This window comes from Schistocerca serialis, chromosome 12 (genome assembly GCF_023864345.2).
Source record: "Schistocerca serialis cubense isolate TAMUIC-IGC-003099 chromosome 12, iqSchSeri2.2, whole genome shotgun sequence".
In the NCBI taxonomy this organism is placed as follows: Eukaryota; Metazoa; Arthropoda; class Insecta; order Orthoptera; family Acrididae; genus Schistocerca; species Schistocerca serialis.
Genome location: NC_064649.1, coordinates 82,165,282 through 82,187,963, shown reverse-complemented (window position 1 = coordinate 82,187,963; position 22,682 = coordinate 82,165,282). Strand labels below are relative to the sequence as shown.

At 42.8% G+C, this 22,682-nt stretch overlaps 1 protein-coding gene across 1 annotated transcript in view; it reads right to left on the bottom strand.

The window, feature by feature from the left end:
• LOC126427952 (protogenin A-like) overlaps positions 1-22,682 on the bottom strand; it is a 438,352-nt gene that overhangs the window by 150,219 nt on the left and 265,451 nt on the right. The window contains exon 5 of the mRNA XM_050089841.1: positions 1,332-1,400. Coding sequence (XP_049945798.1) covers positions 1,332-1,400 — 69 coding nt within the window. The remainder of the gene's footprint in view (positions 1-1,331; positions 1,401-22,682) is intronic.

Here is a 22,682-nt window from a genome sequence, read left to right as displayed (position 1 = left end):
TTTCAAAGCATTTTTAGGTTTATTGGACTTTCCGCATTAAATACACATATTTTGGAATTGCTAGTATTAAATCTGAGCCCACAGATAAACTTCAATTTAACAGTAATTATCGCAGAAAAAAATTGAAAAAGACGTTCCGGTATTAAAATACCTACAGCAGTGAGCTAGCAATTTAAATCTAAAGAACTACATAACAGACATGTCCAACAGAGTATGATACGAAATGAAACATGGAGGGATACATAGTCCAACATTACACTCGCTGGAATCATATGCTCGAATTGATTTCCTGGTTTTACTGCAGTAAAAGCCTTCATAACAACACAACCCGCAAAAATAATACGATAAACGTGTAGTCCGAATCATCATCACATATTTCGTTCCCATCATCTGCAGACTCGTGTATCATTGGCTCCAGACGTTTCTCTTCTTCACTTCACATTTTGAACGCAATAGCACACAAAACACATAGAGCCAACTTCAACGTTAGGTAACGGCTACGAAACGAGAGACGATAACAAAGGTTTCAAAAACGACGAATTTTCTAGTGATACCGCTACCTCTATCAAGCAGAAACTACAAAGACTGCAGCTCTAACACACGTTTGTGAGAGCCACAAATATGTATTATGTCTGCCACCGCGGAAATTCATCATTACTGGCGTCACGAAATATTAAATTCCCCGCCATTCCCACAAGCACCGTTAATAGTACGTCAGCCGCACGTCAAAGTGTTAATACTCGTATGTTTGTCAACTGGTGGTCGATTCCAATAATACGTAAAAGTGCTCAACACTCTTTCTGTTTTTAATAGACGCACTTCACTGGAATTGGCAACGGCCTTGCCGAAGTGGATACACCGTTTCACGTCACATTACCGAAGTTAAGCGCTGTCGCGAGTGGCTGGCACTTGGATGGGTGACCATCCAAGCCGCCATGCGCTGTTGCCATTTTTTCGGGGTGCACTCAGCCTCGTGATGCCAATTGAGGAGCTACTCGACCGAATAGTAGCGGCTCCAGTCAAAGAAAACCATTATAACGACCGGGAGAGCGGTGTGCTGACCCCCCCCCCCTCCTATGCTCATCCTCAATGACAGGATGACACGGCGGTCGGATGGTCCCGATGGACCACTTCTGGCCTGAAGACGGAGTGCTACACTGGAAATGTCACGGCGAAACATATCGAATGCAGACTGTCAATTCTTCACATTTCATGTAGCACTAACAGATAATTTACACTAACAACTGACGTCAGAAACTGTCAGCTTCACTAATCATGAACAATTCTAGATAACAGCATGTATAAACCAAAAGTTTGTACAAGATACTGACCTGTAGTTGCCTTCGTCTGAGCTTTCAACAGAGGTTATGTAGAGAACTCCCGGGTCTACAGTAACGTATCTGAAACAAATGGAAACAAAACCTCACGTAAAATGTATAGAAAGTTGCATTCAGTACGAGAAGTGGAAAAAAAAATCACATTGGGTGTACATCAACTGTCAACGGGGATACAGGAAGTTAACACATTGAATGAAAGAACGTTTTAATTTCAGCAGACTGTCAATCTCGCCATTTGACAGGGTACGATTCTCCTGCTTTTAAATACGAAATCTCGTAGACCGACCACCTCGATCGGTCTTCACTGTTGGCCAGTGTTCGTAATAAACACAGAAAAACCATAAAAAATAGCTGGCACTCTAACACACGGCAAAGTTTACACAGCTGGCAGTGAAAATGTTAAGTATTTTTGAAATATGTTTCTGGAGAAAGTCATCGATCACAAATACAGAAGGGTCCAAAAAAATGCATCCACTGTTTAAAAGTCCATAACTTGCAAACTAATTGACGGAGTTGTCTCATTTTTGGTGAAAGTGTAGCTTAAAGTCCAACTTATAGATATCACTGTAGGTGTTCGAAATGGTCACCATTAACATCCACACACAAACGATGTCGCCGAATTGCAGCACGAACTACTGACGTGTTCAGTTGGATATTTGCACATGAATGTACGATGAATTCTCGAAGTTCATCCAATGTGCGTTGCTTTTGTCGGTAGACGTTCCCCACAGGTAAAAACCCAGAAGAGATAGGTTTCGGGAACGTGGTGGATACTCCACAGCACCTCTACGGCCTATCCATCTTCCTGGTAGATTTTCGTCGAGATACGCCCTAACACGATTTTGGTAGTGGGCTGGGGCATCATCTTGTTGAAAGTAAACTCTTCCGTCTCCATACAAGTCTCGGATGGCAAGTAAAATGGATGCCTGAAGCTTCTGAAGGTACACTTCACTGGTAACTGTGCCGTCAAAGAAGAATGGCCCAATCGAGCCCCGGTAAGACAACCCACACCACACATTTACTCCTGGCAAATTCACGGCTTTGTCCACATGGACGTTCGGATTTTCGGCGGCCCAGTAGATGCAATTGTGGCGATTTACTGTACCATTGAGTTTGAAATGTGCCTCATCAGACCACACAATCATATCTGCAAACTCTTCATCGTTGTCCACCATGTTAGTAAGCCACTCGCAGTACTCCATTCTACGATCTGGGTCGTCCTCGTTCATTGCGTGTAGCAATCGTGGACTGTAGCACTTCGACTTTGCTCTCTTGAGCGACTCACTCCAGTTTCACGGGCACACTGTCTCACAGACTTCTGTGGTGAGCGAGTGAGTTGTTGTAACACACGACGGGAGTTAGCTGGACTTGTTACTATTACAGGTCGTCCGGATCGTTGTTTGTGCACATCTTTAACACAGCCTTCGGCTTCAAATTTGTCTCGAATGCGACGAATCGTTAAACGTGTTCGTGGCTCTGATACTCATTTCGCCATTGCCGTGCAACCTAACAGTGGATACATTTTTTGGACCCCTCTGTATATTAGAAATTACTTTTAAAACAGGTTACATCGAAGGTGACCGGTTTCGATCATGACGTCATCATCTTCAGACCTTCACCCATATTGATGACAATGGCTCTGAGTTCAGCTGTCAACAGTTGACTATCGTCGTTCAGTGGTCCCTGCTCCGTGCACGATCATTGCCCATCAATATGGTTGAAGGTCTGAAGATCACCATGCGATGACCCTTACCGGTCACCTTTTAAGAAACGTGCATTGCGATGTAGACAGTTTATAAGTAATTTCAAGAAGTTTTGACTGTTCAGACCATACACCTGTTACTGTTTCATACTTTCTCATCACAAGTATTCCTGCAACTATTTGTGGACATTAATATGGGGTATTTATTTATTTTATTTATTTCATTAACAGTACAGAGTAAGAAACTTCCTGACAGATTAAAACTGAGTGCCGGACCGAGACTCCGAGTTTTGCCTTTCGCGGGCAAGTGCTCCACCACAGTTTTAATCTGCCAGGAAGTTTCATATCAGCACACACTCCGCTGCTGAGTGAAAATCTCATTCTGGAGTACAGAGTAACCCACCGCCTTGAAATGTAAGGTGGGTCGGATGCTTCTGAATCTAATAGCAAAGACTTCTCATTGTTACAGTCTTATTGGTGCAATTGTTAATGCTTTTTTAAATAATGTAAAGAACATAATATACAAAGATTTCTCTGAGGTTACAGCGAATTGAATGCTTAACAATTGTTGAAATGGTTCCATATAATTTGTTATTACCAAGTTGATGAGAATATAATTTATACAATGCAAATGTCAAAGAAAAATAAAAAAAAAGAAAATGCAGAATGAGCGTGGTTAGGAATAACTTGTAATATATAGAGGGAAGTGATAAGCTGTATTTGGATGAGTAATACAGTCTAAGTAGCATGTTGGTTAATAATGGCCTATTTCTATCTATTTCAGATGAGAAGGTTTCGGTACAACCTCGAGTTATTCTCATCTGAAATGGTTTGCGCTAATGTATGTTTACACAGATTATACAGACTAAATGCTGATTGAGCACTTCATACATGGAATACACGAATTTTAGCTTCACATCAGAAATACATTCATTTTTGTAACTTGTTAGTTGAAATAGAATATAGTTCACTGCTACCTGAATGCATTATTCCCAAAGAACTTAATACATTTCCGATATATGAAATTCATTGATTATAACTGTGAATAGAGAACATACTTCTGTCTGCACACAGTAAGACGATCAATACATTAGTGCTTGTGCAGTATACTTTAAACACTATGCAGGATGTCATTGGGGAGGAGGAGCCTCGGAATAAAAATTCTTCGAGCCTTCTCCTCCAAACCGACTTTATCACCACAGTCTTAGTATGAGGTGCCGGTGTTTATTTTTTTTATGATTGTTGCGTGGTTTGTGGCGGTGTTGTGACATGGAGTGTCATGCATTGTTGGTTTTGGTCCCTTACAAGTTGATCCCTTCTGAGCCATGTTCACATAGTGTTCCTTCCTCGGTTTCGGAATCCGTGGTCGTGTTTGTGTCCTTCCATGTGGTTTGTTGTACTTGTGTACGCCTTCTTCCATATGGGATTTGGCGTTTGTATTCTTCGTGCAGAGTGTTCGATGCAATATCGGCTACGCTATTTATTGTGTTCCAGTTATAGGGATTACGTATTATTCTGGAGATGTCATTGTCATTCTGTATAAGTCTCTCTTGTGCTAGCGTGTTGCACAGCAGTGTGACATGTTCTGGTGTCCCAGTTTCTCCGCATACGCACACTTCATCGTTAGTTAGTCCCACACTGTTTAAATGTACCGGAAACGGCCCGTGGCCTGTCAGGAAATGAACCATCCCCCGGCTTGGGTCGACGTGTTTCCGTTGTAGTCTTTCCTGTACATCAGGAAAGAAAGAGTGTATTCGGCGACCCTTATCGGATGCATCCCACCCTCTCTGGGTGTGTCCAATCTTCACCTTTGATGGGGACACTTTCACTAAGGTGTCTCAATGACTGGGCAGAATGGCAGTCCATTTCTCCTCAAGAGCCGAAATCAGAGAAGGCTCTGATTTTGAGCACTGGGATCTGGAGCGAAGTCGACATTCTACGTCATCCCAAACGTGATCGCTTGAGTTCAGGTCGGGGCTCTGGGAAGGTTAGACCATTTCAGGAATGGTATTGCAAATCCCTTGATTCCTGCATTCGTTGCTTCTGAACAGGATGTCAATGCTTTGTGTCTGACCACAGCCAGTAATAGTAATAATAGTAATAGTAGTAGTAGTAGTAGTAGTAATAATAATAATAATAATAATAATAAACCCCGTGGAGGCCCGGGAAAAGAATCGGCCTCCGGTATGTTCTGCCAGTCGTAAAAGGCGACGAAAAGAACAAACCACTAATAGGGCTAACCCCCCTTTTAGTGTGATTAGTTGGTTCAGGACAGAACTAAAGAAGCCTCGGACAAGCGCCGTCATGGTCGGGGACGACGCTTGAACCCTATGCCCGCCCACAATGGTAACGACACTGCTAGCCAACTGGAAAATGATTTAAATCCAAATAGAGGTGTTTTGCAGGATATGCTTCCTGCAACCACCCTAGAAGGAAAACAAAGACAGAGGATGAGATGGTCAGATGAAGTTAATCGACACCTCATGTTCTGTTATTACCAAGCAACAAACCTAGGAACCAACACAACTGGATACAGATCACAAGTATACACAACATTTATTACCAGATACCCAGAATTAAAATTTTTAACAGAACAACGACTAGCTGATCAGATCCGTGTAATAATAAAAAATAACAGGATACCCCAGTCAGAATTAGAAAACATCAAACAACAAGTACAACAAATACTGGAACAAAATAATGTGCAGTCAGAAGAAGAAGAAAATACAGTAACGGACTCAAACATCCCAGAGCAAACAAACAAAGAACAACATGCACCAATTAAACAATCAGAGGAAAACGAAATCTTAAGACAGCCACCAGAACAAGCACAAATAGAACACGAAGTGACACAGATGTTAGATATAGAAGAAAAATTTCAGCTAACATATATAGAATACAAAGACACAAATACAGACATTAGACCATTCTTGCGTAGACCACCAAATAACCCACAAGTCGAAACAACAATAAAAACTATCAACACAATCATACACAACAAAATAAATGAAAACACAACTATGGAAGAGTTACAACTACTGGTTTATATAGGAGCACTCACTACACTAAATATACACACTAGGCAGAGATCAGAACCAACCAACACACAGAAGAAACCCACAAAACCAGCATGGCAACACAGGCTACAGATCAAAATAGAAAAACTGAGAAAAGACATTGGACAGCTAACACAATTTATAAGAAATGAAATCTCGGGAAAAAAAACGAAAAAAGTTAGGTAAAATCTCACAACAAGAAGCGACAGAGCAATTAGACGAAAAGAAGCAGAAATTACAAGCATTAGCCAAACGACTCAGAAGATACAAAAAAAGTGAAAATAGAAGGAAACAAAACCAAACATTGAACACAAACCAAAAGAAATTTTACCAGACAATAGATAACACACACATTAAAATAAACAATCCACCAAACATAACAGACATGGAACACTTCTGGAGCAACATATGGTCAAACCCGGTACAACATAACAGGCATGCACGGTGGATACAAGCAGAAACAGACACATACAAGATGATACCACAAATGCCTGAAGTGATAATTTTGCAACATGAAGTCACCCAAGCAATTAATTCTACTCACAATTGGAAAGCCCCTGGAAATGATAAAATAGCAAATTTCTGGTTAAAGAAGTTCACCTCAACACATTCACATCTAACTAAATTATTTAACAGTTACATTGTAGACCCATACACATTCCCTGATACACTTACACACGGAATAACATATCTGAAACCTAAAGATCAAGCAGACACAGCGAACCCAGCTAAATATCGCCCCATAACATGCCTACCAACAATATACAAAATATTAACTTCAGTCATTAAACAGAAATTAATGACACATACAACACAGAACAAAATTATAAATGAAGAACAAAAAGGCTGTTGCAAAGGAGCACGAGGATGTAAAGAGCAACTGATAATAGATGCAGAGGTGACATATCAAGCTAAAACTAAACAAAGGTCGCTACACTACGCATACATTGATTACCAAAAAGCTTTTGATAGTGTACCCCACTCATGGTTACTACAAATATTGGAAATATACAAAGTAGATTCTAAATTGATACAGTTCCTAAACATAGTAATGAAAAATTGGAAAACCACACTTAATATCCAAACAAATTCAAATAATATCACATCACAGCCAATACAGATTAAGCGTGGAATATACCAAGGAGACTCATTAAGTCCTTTTTGGTTCTGCCTTGCTCTGAACCCACTATCCAACATGCTAAATAATACAAATTATGGATACAATATTACTGGAACATACCCACACAAAATCACACATTTGCTATACATGGATGATCTAAAACTACTGGCAGCAACAAATCAACAACTCAATCAATTACTAAAGATAACAGAAGGATTCAGCAATGATGTAAGTATGGCTTTTGCAACAGACAAATGTAAGAAAAATAGCATAGTCAAGGGAAAACATACTAAACAAGAAGATTACATATTGGATAACCACAGCGACTGCATAGAAGCGATGGAAAAAACGGATGCCTACAAATATCTAGGATACAGACAAAAAATAGGAATAGATAATACAAATATCAAAGAAGAACTAAAAGAAAAATATAGACAAAGACTAACAAAAATACTGAAAACAGAATTGACAGCAAGAAACAAGACAAAAGCTATAAATACCTATGCCATACCAATATTGACCTACTCATTTGGAGTAGTGAAATGGAGTAACACAGACCTAGAAGCACTCAATACACTTACACGATCACAATGCCACAAATATAGAATACATCACATACATTCAGCAACAGAAAGATTCACATTAAGCAGAAAGGAAGGAGGAAGGGGATTTATCGACATAAAAAACCTACATTATGGGCAGGTAGACAATTTAAGAAAATTCTTTCTAGAACGAGCAGACACTAGCAAAATACACAAGGCAATCACTCATATAAATACATCGGCTACACCACTGCAATTTCATAACCACTTCTACAACCCTTTAGATCACATAACATCAACAGACATGAAGAAAGAAAATTGGAAAAAGAAAACACTACATGGCAAGCACCCGTATCATCTAACACAGCCACACATCGATCAAGACGCATCCAACACATGGCTAAGAAAAGGCAATATATACAGTGAGACAGAAGGATTCATGATTGCAATACAGGATCAAACAATAAACACCAGGTATTACAGCAAGCATATTATTAAAGATCCCAATACCACAACGGATAAATGCAGACTTTGTAAACAACAAATAGAAACAGTAGATCACATCACAAGCGGATGTACAATACTAGCAAATACAGAATACCCCAGAAGACATGACAATGTCGCAAAAATAATACATCAACAGCTTGCCTTACAACATAAACTTTTAAAACAACACATTCCTACATACAAGTATACACCACAAAATGTACTGGAGAATGATGAATACAAATTATACTGGAACAGAACCATTATAACAGATAAAACAACGCCACATAACAAACCTGACATCATACTCACCAATAAAAAGAAGAAATTAACACAACTAATCGAAATATCCATACCCAATACAACAAATATACAAAAGAAAACAGGAGAAAAAATTGAAAAATATATCCAACTGGCTGAGGAAGTCAAAGACATGTGGCATCAGGATAAAGTTGACATCATACCAATTATACTATCAACTACAGGAGTCATACCACACAATATCCACCAGTACATCAATGCAATACAGCTACATCCAAACATATATATACAGCTACAGAAATCCGTAATTATTGATACATGTTCAATTACCCGAAAGTTCCTAAATGCAATATAACACATACCGTACAGTTTAAAGGAAGTGATGCTTGATCAAGGTCCGCGTCACTCCATTTTTAACCGGACTTAACGTCTGAGAAAGTGAAGATGATAATAATAATAATAATAATAATAATAATAATAATAATAATAATTAGAATTATTACAAGAACAGGCAGCTAAAATAGGATTACAAATTTCATTTGAAAAAACAAAATTTATGACTGACATCAAAGATCCACCTTCTGATCTCAAAATTGGTAATAACTACATCTCTCGAGTAAAAGAATTTAAATATTGTGGTGAGTGGATTGCAGAAAATTGTAATGAAAAGAAATCCGTCAGATCAAGAGTCCAGAAAATGGAGACGGCGTTTCAGTTAACAAAAAACATTTACAACAAAAAGAGTATCTCGTGGAACTGCAAAATACGACACTATACAACAGTAATTAGACCCGAAGCTCTCTACGCATCTGAGACACTAAACCTTCAACACAGAACACTAAAAGAGGAATTAGAAGTGAAAGAACGTAAGATAATGAGGAAAATCCTAGGATCAAGAACTAAAGATGGGGTACATTATCCAAAATCCAATGCAGAAATATATAAAAATATCTCCAAAATAACAGACACAATGCGCATGAGAAGAATCCAATTCATGGGGCACTTAGAAAGAATGGACTCAAACAGGTTAACGTACAAAATCCATACATTTTTAAACAACAAAACTACAAGACCGAACTGGTACAAACAGACGGAAAAAGACCTGAGAGAATTAGGGTCTCCAAATCTACATGATAGAAATGAAATCAGAAAAATCACAAACACGCGGGGTTTTGAGGAAGAAGAGAGAAAAACTAACCGACATACATGGTCTACGCAACGAAAGCTAGCCCATTCGTTGTTCATGAAGGAAAACTGGGCGAAAAGAAAGGCCAGCAAATGTTGATTACGCGTGGTCCTAAGTGATCCATCCGCGAAGAAGAAGAAGAAGAATGCTGAGTACAGCACTATAGTAGCTCTTATATAGTTACTGCCGTGACGTGCTGTCAATTAATTCATTTATCTGTTCCGAAGCGAGTAATGAAGCAATTTCTGGACTATTGCGGGTACTACCCACAACTTGAACAAGACATTTTCTTGAGATATTTAGCATATGGTACGTATATGTCTCACTTTTATGATCAGCGATGTACGGGCATATAAGCTTAAATTTTTTGCTTCACCAAGTGACAGTGGACCTTTGTATGTGACATACATTTTAACTTCATACGTGTGCCCGTTCCTGGCCGGCCTCGGTGTCCAAGCGGTTCTAGGCGCTTCAGTCTGGAACCGCGCTGCTGCTACGGTCACAGGTTCGAATCCTGCCTCGGGCATGGATGTGTGTGATGTCCTTAGGTTGGTTAGGTTTAAGTAGTTCTAAGTCTAGGGGACTGATGACAAATGTTAAATTGCATAGTCCTTAGAACCATCTGAGCCATTTGTAAGAATAGAGTCAATCCAAAGCCGCAACACATCCTTGGAAGAATGTATCCAACCTATACATACACTCCTGGAAATGGAAAAAAGAACACATTGACACCGGTGTGTCAGACCCACCATACTTGCTCCGGACACTGCGAGAGGGCTGTACAAGCAATGATCACACGCACGGCACAGCGGACACACCAGGAACCGCGGTGTTGGCCGTCGAATGGCGCTAGCTGCGCAGCATTTGTGCACCGCCGCCGTCAGTGTCAGCCAGTTTGCCGTGGCATACGGAGCTCCATCGCAGTCTTTAACACTGGTAGCATGCCGCGACAGCGTGGACGTGAACCGTATGTGCAGTTGACGGACTTTGAGCGAGGGCGTATAGTGGGCATGCGGGAGGCCGGGTGGACGTACCGCCGAATTGCTCAACACGTGGGGCGTGAGGTCTCCACAGTACATCGATGTTGTCGCCAGTGGTCGGCGGAAGGTGCACGTGCCCGTCGACCTGGGACCGGACCGCAGCGACGCACGGATGCACGCCACGACCGTAGGATCCTACGCAGTGCCATAGGGGACCGCACCGCCACTTCCCAGCAAATTAGGGACACTGTTGCTCCTGGGGTATCGGCGAGGACCATTCGCAACCGTCTCCATGAAGCTGGGCTACGGTCCCGCACACCGTTAGGCCGTCTTCCGCTCACGCCCCAACATCGTGCAGCCCGCCTCCAGTGGTGTCGCGACAGGCGTGAATGGAGGGACGAATGGAGATGTGTCGTCTTCAGCGATGAGAGTCGCTTCTGCCTTGGTGCCAATGATGGTCGTATGCGTGTTTGGCGCCGTGCAGGTGAGCGCCACAATCAGGACTGCATACGACCGAGGCACACAGGGCCAACACCCGGCATCATGGTGTGGGGAGCGATCTCCTACACTGGCCATACACCACTGGTGATCGTCGAGGGGACACTGAATAGTGCACGGTACATCCAAACCGTCATCGAACCCATCGTTCTACCATTCCTAGACCGGCAACGGAACTTGCTGTTCCAACAGGACAATGCACGTCCGCATGTATCCCGTGCCACCCAACGTGCTCTAGAAGGTGTAAGTCAACTACCCTGGCCAGCAAGATCTCCGGATCTGTCCCCCATTGAGCATGTTTGGGACTGGATGAAGCGTCGTCTCACGCGGTCTGCACGTCCAGCACGAACGCTGGTCCAACTGAGGCGCCAGGTGGAAATGGCATGGCAAGCCGTTCCACAGGACTACATCCAGCATCTCTACGATCGTCTCCATGGGAGAATAGCAGCCTGCATTGCTGCGAAACGTGGATATACACTGTACTAGTGCCGACATTGTGCATGCTCTGTTGCCTGTGTCTATGTGCCTGTGGTTCTGTCAGTGTGATCATGTGATGTATCTGACCCCAGGAATGTGTCAATAAAGTTTCCCCTTCCTGGGACAATGAATTCACGGTGTTCTTATTTCAATTTCCAGGAGTGTATGTCGGCATTCACAATTAGAGAAAACGAGAAGTTTTAAATTTTGTTATCTGTATCCTGTTCCATAGGACTTTTATATATTACTATGTATCTGAAAGATATTTAAGAACCAAACAAGTATGTATTAAAATGTAATATTGTAACAGACAAAAATGTCAACTGGAACTAGACGTTTTAGGAAAAATATAAATAATAAACGAAGAAATTGAATGAATTAAGTGCTCATGTTTCAGAGTGATCTGAGACAGCGGTAAACGTGCAAAATGTCCCTGTGGAGACTTGGTAACGGGACTATAGGGTGTGGCAGTGGCTACTCTGTGCTAACTGGTGTCCATCCATAACGAGCCCTATTTACATTTATTGGCATTTTTACGCTGTTGGAGTTCCGCACCCACGTCGGTAAAAACGGAAACGTTACAGTATCACGTTGCTATCTGCCTGTCTCTTTGTTCCCCCGACTGTCAACAACCCTTTTTCTCAGGAACGGGTTCAAATGGCTCTGAGCACTATGGGACTTAACTTCTGAGGTCATCAGTCCCCCTACAACTTAGAACTACTTAAACCTAACTAACCTAAGGACATCACACACATCCATGCCCGAGGCAGGATTCGAACCTGCGACCGTAGCAGCAGCGCGGTTCCAGACTGAAGCGCCTAGAACCGCTCGGCCACCGCGGTCGGCCAGGAACGGGCACACGTATGAAGTTAAAATGTATGTCACATACAAAGGTCCATGGTCACTTGATGAAGCAAAAAATGTAAGCTCATACGCCCGTACATCGCTGATCATAAAAGTGAGACATATACGTAAAATATACCAAATATCTCAAGAAGATGTCTTCAAGTTGGGGGTAGTACCCGCAGAAGTCCAGAAATTGCTTCATTACTCGCTTCGGAACAGATAAATGAATTAATTGACGTCACGACACAGCAGTAACTATACAGGGTGGTCCATTGATAGTGACCGGTCCAAATATCTCACAAGATAAGCGTCAAACGAAAAAACTACAAAGAACGAAACTCGTCTAGCTGGAAGGGGGAAACCAGATGGCGCTATGGTTGGCCCGATAGATGGCGCTGCCATAGGTCAAACGGATATCAACTGCGCTTTTCTTAAAAAAAAATACTTTTTATTACATATTCGTGTAGTACAGAAAGAAATATGAATGTTTTAGTAGGACCACTTTTTTCGCTTTGTGATAGATGGCGCTGTAATAGTCACAAACATATGGCTCAAAATTTTAGACGACCAGTTGGTAACACGTAGGTTTTTTTAAATTAAAATATATAACGTAAGTACGATTGAACATTTTATTTCGGTTGTTCCAATGTGACACATGTGCCTTTGTGAACTTATCATTTCTGAGAACGCATGCTGTTACAGCGTGATTTCCTGTAAATACAACATTAATGCAATAAATATTCAAAACAATGTCCGTCAACCTCAATGCATGTGGCAATACCTGTAATAACATTCCCATCAACGGCCAGTAGTTCGCCTTCCATAATGTTCGCACATGCATTGACAATGCGCTGACGCATGTTGTCAGGCTTTGTCGGTGGATCACGATAGCAAATGTCCTTCAACTGTACCCACAGAAAGAAATCCGGGGACGTCAGATCCGGTGAGCGTGCGGGCCACGGTATGGTGCTTCGACGACCAATCCACCTGTCATCAAATATGCTACTCAATACCGCTTCAACCGCACGCGAGCTATGTGCCGGACGTCCATCATGTTGGAAGTACATCGCCTTTCTGTCATGCAGTGAAACATCTTGTAGTAACATCGGTAGAACATTACGTAGGAAATCAGCATACATTGCATCATTTAGTTTGCCATCCATAAAATGGGGGCCAATTATCCTTGGACCAGTTATCCTTCCTCCCAGAATGACGCACCGTACATTAATCCGCCAAGGTCGCTGATGTTACACTTGTCGCAGCCATCGTTGATTTTCCGTTGCCCAGTAGTGCATATTATGATAGTTTAAGTTACCGCTGTTGGTGAATGACGCTTCGTCGCTAAATAGAATGCGTGCAAAAAATCTGTCATCGTCTCGTAATTTCTCTTGTGCCCAGTGGCCCGTAATTTCTCTTGTGCCCAGTGGCACAACTGTACACGACGTTTAAAGTCGTCGCCATGCAATTCCTGGTGCAGCTAAAACACCTACTTGGGCATCATCATTTGTTGCAGGTCGTGGTTGACGTTTCACATGTGGCTGAACACTTCCTGTTTCCTGAAATAACGTAACTATCCGGCGACCGGTCCGGACACTTGGATGATGTCGTCCAAGATACCGAGTAGCATACATAGCACACGCCCGTTGTGCATTTTGATCACAATAGCCATACATCAACATGATATCGATCTTTTCCGCAACTGGTAAACGGTCAATTTTAACACGGGTAATGATGTATCACGAAGCAAATACCGTCCGCACTGGCGGAATGTTACGTGATACCACGTACTTACACGTTTGCGACTATTACAGCGCCATCTATCACAAAGCGAAAAAAGTGGTCCAACTAAAACATTCATATTTCTTTACGTACTACACGAATATGTAACAAAAAATGGGGGTTCCTATTTTTAAAAAACGCAGTTGATATCCGTTTGACCTATGGCAGCGCCATCTAGCGGGCCAACCATGGCACCATCTGGTTTCCCCCTTCAATCTAGACGGGTTTCGTTCTTTGTAGTTTTTTCGTTTTATGCTTATTTCGTGAGGTATTTGGCCTGGTCACTATCAATGGACCACCCTGTATAAGGGCTACCATAGTGCTGTACACAGTATTATTATTTCTTTCCTTTCTCAGACGTTATGACTGGTTACAAATGGGAAGTGACGCGGACCTTGATCAAGCATGACTTCCTTTTAACTGTACAGTATATGTTACATTGCATTTAGGAACTTTCGGGTAATTGAACATGTATCAATAATTACAGATTTCTGTAGTTGTACATATAAGTTTGGATGTAGCTGTATTGCGTTGATGTACTGGTGGCTATTGTGTGATATGACTCCTGTAGTTGATAGTATAATTGGTATAATGTCAACTTTATCCTGATGCCACATGTCCTTGACTTCCTCAGCCAGTTGTATGTATTTTTCAAGTTTTTCTCCTGTTTTCTTCTGTATATTTGTTGTATTGGGTATGGATATTTCGATTAGTTGTGTTAATTTCTTCTTTTTATTGGTGAGTATGATGTCAGGTTTGTTATGTGGTGTTGTTTTATCTGTTACAATGGTCCTGTTCCAGTATAATTTGTATTCATCATTCTCCAGTACATTTTGTGGTGTATACTTGTATGTAGGAACGTGTTGTTTTAAAAGTTTATGTTGTAAGGCAAGCTGTTGATGTATTATTTTTGCGACGTTGTCATGTCTTCTGGGGTGTTCTGTATTTGCTAGTATTGTACATCCGCTTGTGATGTGATCTACTGTTTCTATTTGTTGTTTGCAAAGTCTGCATTTATCTGTTGTGGTATTGGGATCTTTAATAATATGCTTGCTGTAATATCTGGTGTTTATTGTTTGATCCTGTATTGCAATCATGAACCCTTCCGTCTCACTGTATATATTGCATTTTCTTAGCCATGTGTTGGATGCGTCTTGATCGATGTGTGGCTGTGTTATATGATACGGGTGCTTGCCATGTAGTGTTTTCTTTTTCCAATTTACTTTCTTTGTATCTGTTGATGTTATGTGATCTAAAGAGTTGGGCTACCATAGTGCTGTACACAGTACTACTATTATTATTATTATTATTATTATTATTATTATACTGATTGTGGTCAGACACAAAGCATTGACATCCTGTTCAGAAGCAACGGGTGCAGGAATCAAGAGATTTGCGAACAGTTAGTAAACAGGTCCAGCAAGTGCGACATTGGAGGGGAATAATGCAGTGGAAGTATGTTTTGGAACAAGTGTCTACTCCCACTGTGGATAGTTAGTTTTCTTATTTATGAAGTAAGTTGTGGCTAGCACTTATGACGCACCATCAATTCCTTCGTCATTCATCCTAAAAACCGCCCCCCCCCCTCACTCACACACACACACACACACACACACACACACCAAATACCATTCACGTTCCATCATTAAAAAATAAAAGTGCTCCAAGAAAAGTCTTTCATTCTACAGATTAGATAGGTGATAAAGTTCGTGATTATGTGGAGGAGGGAGTGGGGTCTACCAACTAAGGCTGTTATTGCACTATCAAATTCCTTTGTCCAATATCTTAGGCAAATATCTTTCTCAAAGAAATTTGATGGTGTGATAGGGAACTTTGTCAAATATCGTCAAATATTTGATCAAATCTAGGGCCTCGCTAAAGATTTTATCAAAGAAGTCGCTTGTCTTCTGTTCACTGCAATGTGAACGGAGGCGCTAGCGTCGCTGCATTCTGTAGTCTGTCGTGTTTTTATAAACATTGCCGGTAAATACAATTGTTGTGTATCGATAACTACAAAATTAATAGAGATGTGTGAAGCTGATGAGGCGCTTTACAACGTGAGGTACCCTGAACACAAAAATAGATTAAGAAGATTCGAGACCTGACCTAACCTAACCTAACCTAACCTAACCCCACCATCTCCTGTAGCAAGCTGATACAGCAGTTCTTAGGTGGCAAGATGTATGAAACTCGGGAAATGCCCTCAGACTTCAAGAAGAATATATTTCCAATCCGAAAGAAAGCAGGTGTTCACATATGTGAAAGTTACCGAACTATCAGTTTAATAAGCCACGGCTGTAAAAAACTAACACGAATTCTTTACAGACGGATTGAAATCTGGCAGAAGCCGACCTCGGGGAAGAGATCAGTTTGGATTACGTAGAAATGTTCGAACACGTGAGGCGATACTGACCCTACGACTTATCTTAGAAAATAGATTAAGGAAAGGCAAACCTACATTTCTAGCAGTTGTAGGCTTAGAGAACGCTTTTGACAATGTTGACCTGAACACTCTCTTTCAAATTCGAAAGGTGGCAGGGGTAAATTACAGGGAGCGAAAGGCTATTTACAATTTGTACAGAAACCATATGTCAGTCATAAGAGTCGAGGGGCATGATAGGGAAGCAGTGGTTGGGAAGGGAATGAGACAGGGTTGTAGCGTATCCCCGATGTTATTCAATCTGTATATTGAGCAAGCAATAAAGGAAACAATAGAAAAATTCGGAGTAGGAATTAAAATCCAGGGAGAAGAAATAAAAACTTCGAGGTTCGCCGATGACACTGTAATTCTGTCAGAGACAGCAAAGGACTTGGAAGAGCAGTTGAACGGAATGGACAGTGTCTTGAATGAGGGTATAAGATGAACATCAACAAAAGCAAAACGAGGATAATGGAATGTAGTCTACGTAAATCGGGTGATGCTGTGGGAATTAGATTCGGAAATGAGACGCTTAAAGTAGTAAATGCGTTTTGCTATTTGGGGAGCAAAATAACCGATGATCGTCGAAATAGGGAGGATATAAAATGTAGACCGGCCATGGCAAGGAAAGCGTTTCTGAAGAACAGAAGTTTGTTAACATCGAGTATAGATTTAAGTGTCAGGAAGTCGTTTCTGAAAGTATTTGTATGGAGTGTAGCCATGTATGGAAGTGAAACATGGACGATAAATAGTTTAGACCAGAAGGGAATAGAAGCTTTCGAAATGTGGTGCTACAGAAGAATGCTGAAGATTAGATGGGTAGATCACAGAACTAATGAGGAAGTGTTGAATAGAATTGGAGAGAAGAAAAGTTTGTGACACAAATTGACTAGAAGAAGGGATCAGTTGGTAGGACATATTCTGAGGCATCAAGGGATCATCAATTTAGTATTGGAGGGCAGCGTGGAGGGTAAAAATCGTAGAGGGAGACCAAGAGATGAATACACTAAACAGATTCAGAAGGATGTAGGTTGCAGTAGGTACTGGGAGATGAAGAATCTTGCACAGGATAGAGTAGCATGGAGAGCTGTACCAAACCAGTCTCCGGATTGAAGACCACAACAACAACAACAAGTGAATATTGTGCTTTGTGATATGAGGATACACTTCACTTAGCACATACAGAAATGTATGCTCATCCATTCTTAAGTAATTGATGTACGACTTTACGTCCTCCACTATAAGCTCACGCAACAAGTTTTGTTGAATGCTTTTATCGTGTCGTCGTAAAACCCACGGCTTCGCACAGGTACGTTTCCTTCTCCCCCCCCCCCCCCCCTCCCCGCTTCTCTTCCGCATGTGCACACAGTGCAACTGTGGTACATGCAACTGCTGCGGTTAATGACAAGTTGTTGTTGTTGTCAGCCATCTTGAATTTTTGGCGAAAAATATGACGACAGTGTAATACCCCTTTTTAGCGCCACGTCAAAGATCTTTGTCAAACATATTTGACTAATATTTCATCACATCTTTGATCAAATTTTTGAGAATGAAATTTGATAGTGTAATACCGGCCTGATGTCGGATCGCAGTCGGGGATGATGGTCTACGAAAGATTGGGAACCTTCTGCAGTGCGCCTGGACAATTCGGCTGTACCGCACCACATTCAGCCCACCGGCGAGTCTGTCGTCACAACTCGGCCGCTGCTAAACGAACAACAGACTGGACGTCCGCGGTCGCCAAACATAAGCATGTTTAGAGGACGACTTAGGGAAAGCACCGCACAACAACGCGGCGCCACCGTCGCCCCAGGCGGCGCTGACCGGCCGCCCGAAAACTGTTCCGCCTGGCCCCACTCATTCCGCGAACTTCGGGACAGTCCCCACCGTTGACTAGAGGCTAGAAGGACCTCTCGCCTGCAGCACGATACACTGCGATCACGCCTGCCATCTCAGCATCGTGAGTCCAGCTCCGTCGTCTACGACACGGCTGGGGAAGAACAGATACCGATATTTTGGTTCTGAATGACCGCGCCGACCGTTGTGACCGAGCGGTTCTGGGCGCTACAGTCTGGAACCGCGTGACCGCTACGGTTCGAATCCTGCCTCTGGCATGGATGTGTGTGATGCCCTTAGGTTAGTTAGGTTTAAGTAGTTCTACGTTCTAGGGGACTGATAACATCTGAGGTCAAGTCCCATAGTGGTCAGAGCCATTTGAACCAATGACCGTTATTTTTCGGTATTTCTAAAACGCCTGCGCTAGTAGGCCAGAGCGGGTTAAGTTGTGGAAAGGGGCCAAAATGAGTTTCTGTCAGTTGTGTTCAACATACAAACTTTATTCATCAACACACAATATTACAACAAGGGTGCAAAACATTCAAACCTTAATCGACCTCCTTTGATTAACCTTAAATCAGCTGAAGGCCACACTCAGTTTCCAAGACACAAGGCCTAAGCAAGAATTCAAATACAAGGTTCTTCTGGAGGTTTCACCCCAGAGTATTTTCTAAATCTTCAATGTAGACAGGCTGAAGGCCTTAGCAATTTACTTTTAATGGAACTTGGCTGGAGGCCACAAATTAGGCAATAAGAGTAGTTTCAATCAAAAGACGGAAGGCCTTATCTTAAACCAAAAGCATAACAAGCTTGTGCCTTAAGGGCAAGACAAGAACATTAATTTAAGAAATATTAATACTCGTCCACATATGAACAAAATATGTTTAACGGCTTAAGGGGGGTAGGACGTCAAACGGAACGACTTGGAGCAGGAGAGACGCCACAGGAATTTTTAATTTCCACTGTCTATACTTTTAGAAATAAATTCATAAAACTTTGTCAGAATGACCAGAAAGGATTCAGGATTTACACTTATAATGGTGGAAGTTCAAAAATATAAGAAAATAATTTATTTTTTTAGATCTGTATTTCACCTTTTTTCACTTACATTGGCTGCATTTGTTGCTATAGGTACACTTTTCTTCGTAAGTAAGGGAGATTCTTCGATTAATTTTGCACAGCATACAAACCATATTTAGAGGTGTAAGAAACTCTAGAATTTTCCAAATATATTAAAAACTGTGGTAAAAATTGAGATAATTAACTATAATATTAGAGTTTTTTTCTAAACTAAGTTTAAAATGTAACAGCACATTCATGTTTTCATAAATTAAATAGTTCCTAGAGTTTCATACACCTTTAAGTATGGTTTGTATGCTGTGCAAAATTCATCGAAGAATCTCTCTTACTTATGAAGAAACGTGTACCTATAGCAACAAACGCAGCCAATAGAAGTGAAAAAAACGATGAACTTTCACCTACAAAAAAGTTATTTTTTTTAACTTCCACTGCTATGATTGTGAATCCTGAATCCTTCCTGGTCATGCTGACAAAGTTTTATGAATTTATTCGTAAAAGTATAGACAGTGGAAATTAAAATGGCCTGTGGTGTCTCTCCTGCTCCAAGGCGGCCCCTTTGACGTCCTACCCCCCTTAAGGCCTAGAAGGAGTTTCAATTTATAAGGCAGAAAGACTCATCTTAAAATATCTCATCTCCCCTTATAAAAGACACCAACCTCATGCCTTAAGCGCAAGACAAGATCATTAAATCAGGATATATTAAAACTCGGCTGAAGGCCACACATTAACGAAAATACTAAAACTCAAACAGGGAAGTTAGTATGTAACAGACACGGAACGGCGCTGAGAAGTTTCCAAGGGTCGGCCTGGAATTGTAACTCTAACGCCCGTTTAGGCGAGACAGGCAGCCTGACCAACAATCTCTGAATCGGAAGGCAACCCAACCGATAGGCAGCCGACGAACCAACCAACTACCCGATTTCGGTCACCACACCAACGGCACTACATCCAAAATGCCAGCGAGGCGAAGAGACCAGCAACACTCGTCTTCAAATATTGGTTTGTGAACAAGCCAAGGCACAATAACTACTGACATATACGGCTGTGGAACTACAAGCCGTGGCGGACAGCACCAACACGGTAAGGAAACACTCACTCGCTGCCGACCAACTGGCTACTGCGGTACGCAGACAGCATTACAGCATTTAAAGCTTTGCTCAGTCGAACTGACAGGGTACGCAGTGTTGAACGAAATACTGCCACAAGAAATTTGAACACTCGTAAAACGAATCACTGATCAACTAGCACAAATCACCAGCGGACACGCACATAAACCCGAAGGACGGTCGGTTGCGAAACACACGTCGTCTGACCAGGCGACCGACCAACAGCCAACCGAGGTCGTTGGCACTCAAACCATGTGCGTTCTCTGTCCGTCTGGGACTGGGAGACACGGCGATCTGGGCACACTGGCTCGAACCCAACCAGCAGAGGTAACTCTTGCCCACAGACCACGACGTCTCCGCCCGAGAAGGAACCGAGCCATGTCCAGCAAGATGACCCAGTGACGAGGCCCAGAAACGGTTAAAAGACCAAACACACGTCGCCCAACTGAACGACCGACCAACGGTCGATCCCTCTTCCATCTCCGTCCGTCGGACAGTTCATCCTGTGATGCGAGCGGTCGGGGAGTACTGGCTGTCCGCGCCTCCCTATCGCTCCGTCCCCGACTGCTGCTAAGTCCCGACTGCACGCCGTCCAGTAAAGATAATACGGCAAGGCAAATATCGATACGCGCTGCTGCTGCCACTCATGGGCAGGCAAGACGGTAATTCAGTGACACCAGTAACTGAAATTGAAAATGACGAGGCGACCGTACGGTAAAACAAGATGTTACATAATAGATGGCACGGATATGAGGCACGCATGGGTCAATTCCTTTGGTCTCGATTATACACTCCTGGAAATTGGAATAAGAACACCGTGAATTCATTGTCCCTAGAAGGGGAAACTTTATTGACACATTCCTGGGGTCAGATACATCACATGATCACACTGACAGAACCACAGGCACAAAGACACAGGCAACAGAGCATGCACAATGTCGGCACTAGTACAGTGTATATCCACATTTCGCAGCAATGCAGGCTGCTATTCTCCCATGGAGACGATCGTAGAGATGCTGGATGTAGTCCTGTGGAACGGCTTGCCATGCCATTTCCACCTGGCGCCTCAGTTGGACCAGCATTCGTGCTGGACGTGCAGACCGCGTGAGACGACGCTTCATCCAGTCCCAGTCCCAGTCCCAGATCCGGAGATCTTGCTGGCCAGGGTAGTTGACTTACACCTTCTAGAGCACGTTGGGTGGCACGGGATACATGCGGACGTGCATTGTCCTGTTGGAACAGCAAATTCCCTTGCCGGTCTAGGAATGGTAGAACGATGGGTTCGATGACGGTTTGGATGTACCGTGCACTATTCAGTGTCCCCTCGACGATCACCAGTGGTGTACGGCCAGTGTAGGAGATCGCTCCCCACACCATGATGCCGGGTGTTGGCCCTGTGTGCCTCGGTCGTATGCAGTCCTGATTGTGGCGCTCACCTGCACGGCGCCAAACACGCATACGACCATCATTGGCACCAAGGCAGAAGCGACTCTCATCGCTGAAGACGACACGTCTCCATTCGTCCCTCCATTCACGCCTGTCGCGACACCACTGGAGGCGGGCTGCACGATGTTGGGGCGTGAGAGGAAGACGGCCCAACGGTGTGCGGGACCGTAGCCCAGCTTCATGGAGACGGTTGCGAATGGTCCTCGCCGATACCCCAGGAGCAACAGTGTCCCTAATTTGCTGGGAAGTGGCGGTGCGGTCCCCTACGGCACTGCGTAGGATCCTACGGTCTTGGCGTGCATCCGTGCATCGCTGCGGTCCGGTCCCAGGTCGACGGGCACGTGCACCTTCCGCTGACCACTGGCGACAACATCGATGTACTGTGGAGACCTCACGCCTCATATGTTGAGCAATTCGGCGGTACGTCCACCCGGCCTCCCGCATGCCCACTATACGCCCTCGCTCAAAGTCCGTCAACTGCACATACGGTTTACGTCCACGCTGTCGCGGCATGCTACCAGTGTT